The sequence below is a fragment of the Vipera ursinii genome (genome assembly GCF_947247035.1).
Source record: "Vipera ursinii genome assembly, chromosome: 1".
NCBI lineage: Eukaryota > Metazoa > Chordata > Lepidosauria > Squamata > Viperidae > Vipera > Vipera ursinii.
Genome location: NC_139512.1, coordinates 357,164,709 through 357,177,059, shown reverse-complemented (window position 1 = coordinate 357,177,059; position 12,351 = coordinate 357,164,709). Strand labels below are relative to the sequence as shown.

General features: G+C 47.1%; 2 protein-coding genes across 2 annotated transcripts in view; one reads left to right on the top strand and one right to left on the bottom strand.

Annotated features, from left to right (window-relative positions):
- SSH2 (slingshot protein phosphatase 2) overlaps positions 1 to 12,351 on the bottom strand; it is a 471,054-nt gene that overhangs the window by 343,809 nt on the left and 114,894 nt on the right. The window lies entirely within an intron of this gene.
- CPD (carboxypeptidase D) overlaps positions 1 to 12,351 on the top strand; it is a 58,854-nt gene that overhangs the window by 39,864 nt on the left and 6,639 nt on the right. The window contains exons 12-19 of the mRNA XM_083379663.1: positions 782 to 1,093; positions 2,283 to 2,478; positions 4,335 to 4,470; positions 7,121 to 7,261; positions 8,156 to 8,251; positions 8,403 to 8,467; positions 9,118 to 9,249; positions 11,646 to 11,831. Of these exons, the coding sequence (XP_083235789.1) occupies positions 782 to 1,093; positions 2,283 to 2,478; positions 4,335 to 4,470; positions 7,121 to 7,261; positions 8,156 to 8,251; positions 8,403 to 8,467; positions 9,118 to 9,249; positions 11,646 to 11,831 (1,264 nt within the window). The remainder of the gene's footprint in view (positions 1 to 781; positions 1,094 to 2,282; positions 2,479 to 4,334; positions 4,471 to 7,120; positions 7,262 to 8,155; positions 8,252 to 8,402; positions 8,468 to 9,117; positions 9,250 to 11,645; positions 11,832 to 12,351) is intronic.

Sequence of the window (12,351 nt, the reverse complement as noted above, 5' to 3'; positions counted from 1 at the left end):
GTCCTCGACTTACAACAGTTCCGTTGTGATGACCTAAGTTACAACCGGACTGAAAAAAGTGACTTATGACCGTTTTTCATACTGATGAACTTTGCAGCATCCCTGTGGTCACGTGATCATAATTTGGACGCTTGGCAACTGACTCAACGTTTATGACGCTCGCAGCCTGTTGGTACGGCTGGCTATATTCCTGTATCTCCTACCTACCCGATGGTAGGAGAGTAAAGAGGTATCGACCAGGGTTTGAGTCATCCCTGAGAATTTTCCTCACTCTTCCAAGGCAGCGGGCCCTGGCGAGGTCATCCAGAGGTGTCAGGGGACAGCCCACGATGTCTTGTGCTGTGCTCACCACCCTCCGTAATACTTTCCTATCCGCGGCTGTCAGGCCAGCATACCAAACCACGATACAGTGCGAGAGGACGCGCTCTATAGTAGACCGGATGCAGACACCTGCTGAGTCATTCCTATCATTGCGTCATCCAGCTTCCATTACATCTGCTGGTTAGCCTTTAAGTCATTATCCTGACAATTCATTTCACCACGGTGGCAAGAAAGGTCGTAAAACGGGACAAAACTCACTTAGCTACTACCTCACCAAGCAAAAAAAATTTTGGGCTGAAATTGCGGTTGCAAATCGAGAGCTACCCGTTAGATCTGATAAAGCTCGTTTCAGAAGAAGGGTATTACCTCAGCCAGAATGAACTGTGTTTCCTTCTTTCCTTCGTATGCTTTATTTGCTTTTCTTCCTGTTTGTTTATTTATTTATTTATATTTTGGGAAGGTACAATTCAGAGACAAAGATAGTAAAAGTTGAAGAGATCCGTGCCGCACAAGTCAACTTTACTCTGAGTCGAAAAGGCCCCAAAGTTGAAGAAGGGTCGGCACTACACGTGAACCTGGCGGACTCGAACGGGTCGGTCACCAAGGAATTTGAAACCCTGATCAAAGACCTCTCAGCAGAGAATGGCTTGGACCATCTCCTGTTGGCTTCCTCCGCTGACGTTCAGCCTTCGCGTTACCGTCCCTACAACGATCTGTCTATGTTCCTCAGAGGCTTGAATTTGAATTATCCAGAAATCACAAATCTTGTTAGGTAGGTGACGGCATGAGACGTTTACATGCTGGGAAAACACAGCGGCGTTCCATCGTTGGGTCACAGATGTGTTCTTGAAAGAAAGTGGGGGGGGTGTCCTTGGTGCTCTCTGAGCTTGCTTGTTTTCCTGCAGACGTTTCGTTACCCATCTAGGTAATATCATCAGTGCTAGACAGGAGTGGGATTGAGGGGGGAGGGGGAGGAGGACTGTGGGGTCCTTGATGCTCCCTGAGCTGGGTGGTTTTCTTCCAGACGTTTCGTTACCCAGCTAGGTAATATCATCAGTGTTAGGAGTGGGATTGAGGGGGGAGGAGGAGGAGGAGGAGGACTGTGGGATCCTTGATGCTCTCTGAGCTTGCTTGTTTTCCTGCAGACGTTTCATTAACCAGCTAGGTACTATCATCAGTGTTAGACAGGAGTGGGATTGAGGGGGGCAGCAAGAGAATGGGGCAGCAAGCCACTGAGAGAATGGGGCAGTGGAGCGCTCCGCCGAGAGAATGGGGTGGCTTGCTGTTGGCGCGGTGCGGCGTGGCAGAGGCTGGATGCCCCGAAAGAAGTCTTCGCCGAGAAAATGGGTGGCAAGCTTCCACCGCCCCATTCTCTCAGCGGAGGCTTGCAGAGGTGGCGGCGGAGCTGCGCGCGCAGCTCTCCAAACCGCCGCCGCCCGTTTGGAGAGCTGCTGCCTTCGTCCATGTTTGACGAAAGCAGCAGCTCTCCAAACTGGGGGGTGGAAGTTCTTTTTTTTTTGTTCACTGGAGTATAAGCCGAAGTGGATTTTTTCAGCCCAAAAAGTGGGCTGAAAAATTCGGCTTATACTCAAGTATATACGGTATATTCATTTTTATTTTTCCATTTCTTCCACAAACAAATCAACAAATATACCGCAGTACATCAATACCTACCTGTAAGTTTGGGTGCTGCTCGTCCATTTCCCCTTTCACTGTATCCACCCTCCTCTCTCTCTCTCTTTCCTCTTCTCTACTTTCTTTCTCCCTTTCTCCTTTCCTACTTCCCTCTTCTTCCTCTCCTCTCCTCTTTCCCTCACCACTCCCCTCCCGTTTTTCCCCACTTCTCCCTTCCTCTTCCGATACAATTCAGGGGTGATGTCCAAGCAGCTCCTTTCCTTAGATTTTCAATATCTATATTAGGTATGATAACATTCTTCTTCTGCTCTCTCTTATTTTGGCAGCTTGGGCCAAAGTCGGGAGTTTCGTCACATATGGTCCCTGGAAATCTCTAACAAACCCAATCAATCTGAGCCAGAAGAACCAAAGGTCCGTTTTGTTGCCGGCATCCATGGTAATGCCCCGGTCGGTACCGAGCTGCTTCTGGCACTGGCAGAGTTCCTCTGCATGAACTACAAAAAAAACATGGCTATCACAAAGGTGGGTCACCTGCAAGCATCTAAGGTGGGCAACTAGGGCCCCTTTATGACCTGTGGCCTTTGGCTCCCAGAGGAGTCAAAGTCCAGAGATCATAAAGCAGGGCCCTAGTTGCCCACCCTGATCTACAGGGTAGTAGCAATTAGTTGTAGCATTGCATATTTTATCTTCTATCCCAGCCTGCGTGAGTCCTTGTTAAACTCACAAGGAGAAACCCCTCTTCCAACAAGTAGGCTGGAACTGCAGGAAAAAACAAAGCCCTTTTATTATTATTATTATTTACAGACCTGTAAAATGTCCAAAGGCAAACAAAACACAATTCTGTGAAACTTGATTCCTTCACAAACGGAAAATTGTCCATAGGCAAACGAAACACAATAAAATGAAGTTTGATTCCTTCACAAACGGTTGCCTTCAGCAACCAGCACCTCCCACACCTTCCCTTCTTATTATGCAGTCCCAAGATGTGGCTTTCCTAATGCCTTCTCCTCTGCCTTTGGAGCCGCCCCATTGCATCCCTCTGTCCAACTCTTGTTGTCTGTCGGCGTTTGCGAGCATCTATGATGTCTTCCAGCTGTGAGCCCTCCGAGTCTGACTCGGCCTCCCAGCAAAGCTGTGTCTCAGCCTGAGCAGGAGTGGAGGGGCCGGGCTTCTCCTCAGAGTATAAGTCTTGGAGCTCCTCGGAGCCTTCCTCCAACTCTGATGGCACTTCAGGCCCCTCCTCCTCCTCCTCCTCCTCCTCCTCCTCTGATTCCCCAGACTCAGCTGCCGGGCCCACTGGCTGGCGAGGAATCCCAACAATTTTATCAGATCAGGTGGAACATGAAAGGAACGAATTAGGCAGAACATGCGTGTGTTAGAGCCCTACGGAAAACCCACCTCAGGTCGTCGGAAATCTGAGGAGTGCAACGGGGCTTTTCTCTCGGTTTGGGGATTGTGCCAGATGAGGCCTTTTATGTGCAGTCATTCCTGCCTTATATTTTATGAGACAGCTTTGTTCTCTCTCCCTACTGTTTCATCTATCTCTTAAGTGTTGAACTAGCCCACCCGAGAGTTGTCCCCTCTTAAGAGTTTTTAAAATATCCAAATCCGAGAAGGGGACACCCATCAAATCACTTACATTAAACAGCCCTCAGCACCTTTCGAATTATTGTAAAAATCCTCGGTCACGTTACCGTAACTAATAAAAGGCCCACTTTTGAATGTGTTTTTTTTTAATTAGATTTATATCCCGCCCTTCTCCGAAGACTCAGGGCGGCTTACAAGCTTAGCAGTAGCCTTCATTCTATGTATATGCCTGCTTGTTAGGGCTTTCACACACACACCCCAAGCGGCATTATTACAAAGTCAGCTTATTGCCCCCAACAATCTGGGTCCTCCTTTTACCTACCTCGGAAGGATGGAAGGCTGAGTCAACCTTGAGCCTGGTGGGACTCGAACCTGCACTAATTGCAGGCAGCTGGTGTTACCTAAGGAGGCATTAGCCCACTGCTCCACCAAGGCTCTGTTTCCCCCAATTTCACTTAAAGTCTGTTGAAATGGTTTTAGGATACGAAGCGGTTGTGTGTGTGTGTGTGCGTGTGTGCGCGCGCGCGCGCCTTGTTCAGCAGAGGAAAGTCACTCTTTGCCCTCACTTCCCAAAACGGGTCTGTGCCCATCGGCCTGAACAGAAGGAGCTAGTTTCGCCTTGCTGCGAAGCTTTGCCGAAGCTGTGCCGTGAGTGAAAAGTTAGGCCACTCTCTTCAGTTTTTCCCAACCTTCCTCGATGAGATAAATAAGACTGGATTAACGCTCCGTGAAATGGTTTATTTTTCCTTGGTTGTTTCTCTCCTCTCCCCCCCCCCCCGCGCCCTCCTCAGCTGATTGAGAAGACAAGAATCGTGATCGTGCCGTCCCTAAATCCAGACGGGCGTGAGATTGCCCAGGAAGGCGATTGCACCTCCAGCCTGGGACAGACCAATGCCAACGGCAAAGATTTGGACACAGATTTCACAAGTAAGAGCAGGTTAATACTTAACTTTCTGGGCTGCCCTTTTGTCTGCACCAGGGACGAAGAGAACGTGCCATACCTCTGATTCCCCCCCCCTCGGTTATTTGATTGTTTTAACATGTAGAGATTTAATCATGTGTGACTGGTTCTTACACGTAATTCAGATTTTACCCTGGTGTGGCTGGATATCTTAACCAGCGGTTTCGCTTGTTCAATTTACGTCGTGTTTTTTTTTTTTACGTTTTGAGGGTCGGTTGTCCCTCACACAATGTGTCCTTGAGAATTTCTATTGCTTTATGGGTTTATTTATTTATTTTTTAATCCCATTTATATCCCGCCCTTCTCCGAAGACTCAGGGCGGCTTACAATCCAAAAAGCGCAAATCAAATGTGCTTAGCAATAGACTTCATTCTATGTATATGCCTGCTTGTTAGGGCTTTCACACACACCCCAAGCGGCATTATTACAAAGTCAGCTTAATTGCCCCCAACAATCTGGGTCCTCATTTTACCTACCTGGGAAGGATGGAAGGCTGAGTCAACCTTGAGCCTGGTGGGACTCGAACCTGCACTAATTGCAAGTGGGTCGTCATACAGAGGTTACCACGTTCGATATGTGGTGCCAGGCTAGAAAGCAGGAGATCGTGAGTTCAAGTTCCGCCTTAGGCGTAAAAGGCAGCTGGGTGACTGAGCCGGTCCCTCTCTCTCAGCCCAACCCACCTCGCAGGATTGTTGTCGAGGGGGAAACTAAGATAAGGAAGGTGTGTCGGATAGGTTCGCCGCCTTGACTTAATTTCTAAAAATAAAGGCAGGATACAAATAAAAGGACAGGAAGGCCTGGAGGAACGTTGTCCACGGGGTCGCGATGGGTCGGACACGACTTCGCAGCTAACAACAACAACAAATAAACACACACACTTTTCAGAGTTTACAGATTGATCTTCAGTCTTTGTAGCATTCTCCATGCATATAAATAAACGTCATATAGATTGAAATAATACCAATAGAGGAGAATGTATGTAGGCCAGGAGTGAACTGTGGGATCCTTAAGGCTTTCTGAGCCTGGCTGTTTTCTTGGCATTATCTATCTAGGGCAGGGGGTCTTCAAACTTGGCCCTTTTATGACTTGTGGACTTCAACTCCCAGAATTCCTCAGCCAGCGTGCCTGGCTGAGGAATTCTGGGAGTTGAAGTCCACAAGTCATAAAAGGGCCAAGTTTGAAGACCCCTGATCTAGGGAATGCCTTGAGCGGTCAGAAGGAGTGAGGTTGGCTCTCGGATTGCGTATCTTAGCTTGTCCTGTCAGCGTTTGTGGGGTGGCGGTTTTCTCCTTGGTAGATCCTTGATTAGGCGGTTGTTTAGTGCTTGGTTTTATATATCTGAGATGGTAGTATTGGTTGAGCATTGTTTAGAGCAGTGGTGGCAAACCTATGGCACGGGTGCCAGAGGTGGCACTCAGAGCCCTCTCTTGTGGGCACCCGCGCCATGCCCCGGAGGCAATTGTCCCTCTTCAACCAGCCGCCTGCTAACTCACCAAGGTCCCACGTGGCTGAATGCATCCTGGCACGGCTGGTTTCCTCCCCCCTCCATCCCGTCCCTCCTGGCCTCGCCCGCTCTCCTTTTGCCAGGCACGACCCACTGCATCACTCCTCAGCTGTCGGCCGACCATCCATCTCGGAGGCGGCTTCTTTGAACTGCTGGCGATGGGCTGCAGAGCCCCAGAGTGCGCCTGTTGAGGGGGGTCGTCAGGCTGTGGCTGCTGACGGACACCGTCGCCGGCCCCCATGCGCTCGCTGGCCTCTTGTGTGCGGGGGCCGATGGTGTCAGGCAGCAGCTGCCCCATGGCAATGGCACCCCTGCCAAGCCGGGCCTCACCCCGCAGGATGAGTCTCCTGCCTACCGCCCCACCTGCCGGAGACCTCCTGGAGCTCCCCCAACCCTGCCCACCCCCCACAGGTGTCCCTCCCCACGAGCAACATTGAGGTGGCCACGCCCACCTTGGCCACACCCACCCAATCTTCCATGGTCACCACAGCCACGCCCACCCAGTGGGCCACCTCCCACCGGGCACCCAGCGATACGTAAGTGGGTTTTGGGTTGCAGTTTGGGCACTCGGGTCTCTACAAGGTTCGCCGCCCCTGGTTTAGAGTATTGCCCTCAGCAGTCACCTGGAATTAACGCCCCCCCCCAAAAAAAGCAGGGATTAACACCTGAGAAACAATCGAGTACTAAACCACAGCCTACTCGAGGAACCACCCGAACCCCCAAGACTGGCAAGTTAAGCTACTGTACATAAATGGAGAGCAAAACCCACAGCCTCCTAGCACCGGTGATGTTACCGAGCTGGATCACGGGTAAGGAAACCTCCGCAAGAAAACCAGCAAACCCCACAGTTCTTCCCCGGCCTCTCCCCCCTGCTCCCCTTTTCCTCCATTCCACAACACACACCGTGTGGTTGGGTCGCAAAATATCCCCGAGCAAACAGCCAGGCCCAGAGATCCGGAAGGACCCCCGCCCCCCCCCCCAGATTGAAACGGCCATTAGACCCTCGGTATGCTTCTGCACCCGTAGCAGCCTGCCTGCCTGCCGCGTTGCCTCTTTGCACCGAGGAGTCGAATGTCTCTCTTACTCTGGGAATGACTTCCTTGCTCCGCTAGGCAATTCTTCCGTGGCGAGGGAGCCGGAAACGAAAGCCATTATGGAGAACCTGATACAGAAGCAGGACTTCAGCCTCTCCCTGGCCTTGGACGGAGGCTCCCTCCTGGTTACTTACCCCTACGACAAACCAGTGCAGACCGGTGAGCTGATTCTCTTTTTCTTTTTTTGTTTTTTCTTTTCTTTTTTCTTTTCTTTTTTTTCTTCCTTCCCCTTCCTTTTCTTTCTCTTTCTTACTTTCTTTTCCTTCCTCCCTCCCTTCCTCCCTTTTTCTCTTTCTTACTTTCTTTTTCTTTCTTCCTCCCTTCCCTTCCCCTTCCTTCCTTCCTTCTCTTTTTTCTTTCTTTTTCTTTCTTTTCTTCCTTCCTTCTTCCCTTTTCTTTCTTTCTTTCTTTCTTTCTTTCTTTCTTTCTTTCTTTCTTTCTTTCTTTCTTTTCCTTCCTTCCTCCCTTTTCTTCCTTCCTTCCTTCCTTTCATTCTTTCTTTTTCTTTCTTTTCCTTTTTTCCTTCCTCCCTCCCTCCCTTTTCTTTTTCTCTTTCTTTCTTTCGTACTTTCTTTTTTTTTTCTTCCTCCCTTCCCCTTCCTTCCTTCCTTCTCTTTTTTCTTTCTTTTTTTTTCTTTTCTTCCTTCCTTCCTTTCTTTTTCTTTCTTTCTTTTTCTTTTTCTTTCTTTCTTTTCCTTCCTTCCTTTTCTTCCTTCATCCCTTTTCTTTCTTTCTTTCTTTCTTTCTTTCTTTCTTTCTTTCTTTCTTTCTTTCTTTCTTTCTTTCTTCCTCATTTCCCTTCCCTTCCTTCCTTCTCCTTTCTTTCTCTCTCTCTCTCTCTCTCTCTCTCTCTCTCTCTCTCTCTCTCTCTCTCTCTTTCTTCAAAACATCTTTTCAGACCAGCTCTTCTTTCTGCTTTGGTCCTTGAGCCAATTCTATACCAACACACACACCCCTTAACATTCTGGAAAGAAATTTGAAATTGAGCCATATACTTCTGTTGATTGTCCTCCTGTTTTTTCTTTTTTTTTTTCTTTTTCTTTTTTTTAATAGTGGAAAATAAGGAAACTCTGAAACACTTGGCTTCTGTCTATGCAAACAACCATCCTACAATGCATTTGGGACAACCTAACTGTCCAAACAAATCAGGTAGGTGCCTGTAATATCCTAAAGCATTTGGAGTTGTTTGTTATGAGCCGACTCTGGGTTGCACAATCACGCAAGCGTGATGACTAATAATGGAAATTTGATAAATAAATACAATTTAAATATATATATGTATTTATTTTATTTTTTACAGATGAGAATATCCCGGGAGGTGTGTTGCTTGGAGCACAATGGCGCAGCCATCTAGGTAGCATGAAGGTATTTCAGACGTAGTTACTTTGGTGCTTATTGTGCAGTAGGTGTGATTAATCAAGGTTGCCAATACTGGTAGTCCTCGAGTTATTGCCATTTGTTCAGTGGCCGTTTGAAGTTAACAACGACACTGGAAAAAGGTGACCTGACCATTGTTCACACAACCGTTGTAGCAGCCCTATGGTCACATGATCACAATCTGGACTTTTGGCAACTGGCATCTCTCTGGCCAACTGGCCACCTCATGAGAAGGAAGGACTCACTGGAGAAGAGCCTCATGCTGGGAAAGATGGAGGGCAAGAGAAGAAGGGGACGACAGAGAAGGAGGTGGCTGGATGGAGTCACTGAAGCAGGAGGCGTGAGCTTAAATGGACTCCAGAAGATGGTAGAGGACAGGAAGGCCTGGAGGAACGTTGTCCATGGGGTCGCGATGGGTCGGATACAACTTCACAACTAACAACAACAATAATTATGGCTTCTGCAAACTTCTGACAAGCAAAGTCAGTGGGGAAGTCAACTGCGTTACTAACAACTGCAGTGATTCACTTAACACCAGTGGCAGGAAAGGTCGTAAAATGGGGCCCAACTTGCTTAGCAATGGAAATTTTGCTCTCGATTGTGGACGGACCCAAACCCTCTTATTCTTCTTTCTCCAGGATTTCAGTGTCACCTATGGGCATTGCCCAGAGATCACAGTATATACCGGTTGCTGTTCCTTTCCAAGTGCGGGACAACTCCACACACTCTGGACAGAGAATAAGAAATCTCTTCTCAGCATGCTGGTGGAGGTGAGTTTTGATGCGCCGTGGCTGGATGTCAGTTGCATTCTAACTTTTGTTTGCAACTGCTTCAAAAGCAGTGGAAACGAGATTCGATCTTAGAATCAGATCTCACGTACCTCTTGAATACAGAGAACAGGAAATATAAGCACGGTGGAGAGAGAGGCATGCTGATAAGCTGGGACAAAGGAATTTTCTCTCTCACTGAAGATCACTAGGTCATTTCCCATCACTTGTTGGGAAGACGGCTTTTCTTTACGATTTTTCATGCCACTTGGGATTTATTTATTTATTTTATTTATTGAACTTATATACCGCCCTTCTCCCATAGGACTCAGGGCGGTTCACAAGGGAATTAAAAATAACACTACAATACAAAAAAGTTAATAACAATTAAAATAATTAAATTATCCTTGAATAAAATATAAAACCCCTGTAACTCTAATTAAAACCCAATTACAATAAGTTAAAAATTAAAAATTCTCAGTCCTGGCCGGAAAGCTCAAAGAGCCAGGTCTTCAGGTCCCGGCAGAACGAACGAAAATCAGGGGCAGTCCTGAGCTCCACGGGCAACTGGTTCCAAAGGGCAGGCGCCCCCACTGAGAAGGCCCTATCCCTGGGTGTTGCCCGCCGGCAATCTTTTGCCGCCAGCACCCTGAGAAGGCCCTCCCTGTGGGAGCGCACTGGACGAAGGGAACTTGATGCCGGCAGCAGGTGTTCCCTCAGATATCCCGGACCCAGGCCATTTAGGGCTTTATAGGTCATCACCAGTACCTTGAATCTCACCCGGAGGGCAACCTGGAGCCAATGCAGCTCACGGAGTAGAGGTGTTACATGGGACTATCGGGAAACCCCCATCACAACTCGCGCAGCTGCATTCTGCGCCTGCTGAAGCCTCCGGGTGGTCCTCAAGGGCAGCCCCATGTAGAGAGCGTTGCAGTAGTCTAAACGGGAGGTCACGAGCGCATGAGTGACTGTGCGTAAGGCATCTCCGTCCAGATAGGGCCCTTATGCTGGCGACAGCAGCGGTCCCCAACCTTTCTGGCTTGGCGGCCCGGCCCAGGTGTGTGTGAAGGGGAATGATCCGCTGTGAGTGGTGGGCACGCATGAACATGCACAGCTGCATTTGTGCCAGTGCCTGCCACTCATGCAAATGCCCACCACTCACTCAAGTTGAGCTTCGTGTGCGTGTTCACCGCTTCCGCGAACCAGTCCCAAATGGGCCATCATCATCATGCCATGAAAGCGAAGATACAAAAATCTACTGACAATCCAAATTGCCAACTTTGCAACAACAAAGTTGAAACTGTTTCACATTTAATATGTGAGTGCAGCAAAATCGCGCAGACTGATTACAAAGCCAGACATGACCAAGTCATATAGCCTTACAGCCTGTTTTCATAGATGTAGGGTTGCAAACAAATTAAAACGATTGACACACAAAAATTTGCAGTAAGACAGCTAGCCTTAGAAGGTCATAACACAGAACAGTCAAAATGCCAATAGGGTGAATAAAACAGAAACCTCTTCAGTCGACACACAAGAGCTACTATGTGTTATTCTGTAGAGAATCTTGTAAAGGTAGTCCTTGATTTACGACTGGCTCGTTACTTGAATAGACTCAAAAAAAAGTTACTTACAGCTTTTCCTTGAAGTTATGACCACTATACCATCTTTACGGTCACATGATCACATTTCGGCTGCTTATCAACCTACTCCTATTTACCATTGGCTGCAGCACGCCACAGTCCAATGTGATTGCATTTTGCAATTTTATTTTATTGTATTTCTTTTCTTTTATTATTTTTGCAGTGTTCTGGCCATTGGATAAGTTGGATTTGGTCTTACGGCCACGTGATTCACTTAATGGCTGATGACTCACTTACGGACCATTGTAAGAAACAGTCGTAAAATTGAATCTGCTCACGTGGTGATTCGATTTTACACTGCAGTGACTTACAACCAAAATTCTGGGCTTGTTATAAGTTGAGGACTACCTGCATTCCATACACAAGAAAATGTGTATGTGTGTACAACGATTACACGGGATAACAATAATAATAATAAATAATAAATAATAATAATAATAATAATAATAATAATAATAATAATAATAATAATAATAATAATAATATAATTTTATTTATATACCGCCCTTCTCCCGAAGGACTCAGGGCAGTGAACAGGGCAGATATATAAAAAATACAAAAATACAAAAGTTAAAAGAAAATTAAACATATGCCCAACTAAAAACAGTAAATACATATATTAAAAATGACAATAAAAACCCAACCCATCCCACATCAGGCCAGGCCGGCTTGTTCAAATAAGAGTGTCTTCCTTCATAGGAAACACGAGTAATCGTGTTTCCTGCCCCCCCCCCATCTCTGCCATCTTTCTTCCAGGTTCACAAAGGAGTCTACGGCTTTGTCAGAGACAAGCACGGCCGACCGGTATCCAAAGCCCAAATTGTGTTCAACGAAGGGATAAAAGTGTGCACCAAGGAAGGTGGCTATTTCCATGTGCTTCTCGCTCCTGGCTATCATAAGATCCACGCCATAGCGGAAGGCTATCAGCAGCAGCACATCCAGGTAGGAGAAAAGGCCTTTTGTTTTAGCCTGGCTCCACTGTGGAATAAATGCAGTGTGGAATTAGGTGGCATAACTGGCAATGCGGGTGGGCGGACGGATAGATGTAAAAGGAGAGATATAACAGAGAAAGAGGGATAAATGATAGATAGATAGATAGGAGACAGGGAGGGAGGGAGATGTAAAAGGAGAAATATAACAAGAGAAAGAGGGATGGATGATAGATAGATAGATAGATAGATAGATAGATAGATAGATAGATAGATAGATAGATAGATAGATAGAGATAGATAGATAGATAGATAGATAGATAGATAGATAGATAGATAGATAGATAGAGATAGATAGATAGATAGATAGATGATAGATAGATAGATAGATAGATAGATAGATAGATAGATAGATGATAGATAGATGATTTGTTAGCTACGAAGTCGTGTCCGGCCCCTCGTGACCCCATGGACAACGTTCCTCCAGGCCTTCCTGTCCTCTACCATCTGCTGGAGTCCATTTAGGCTCAGGC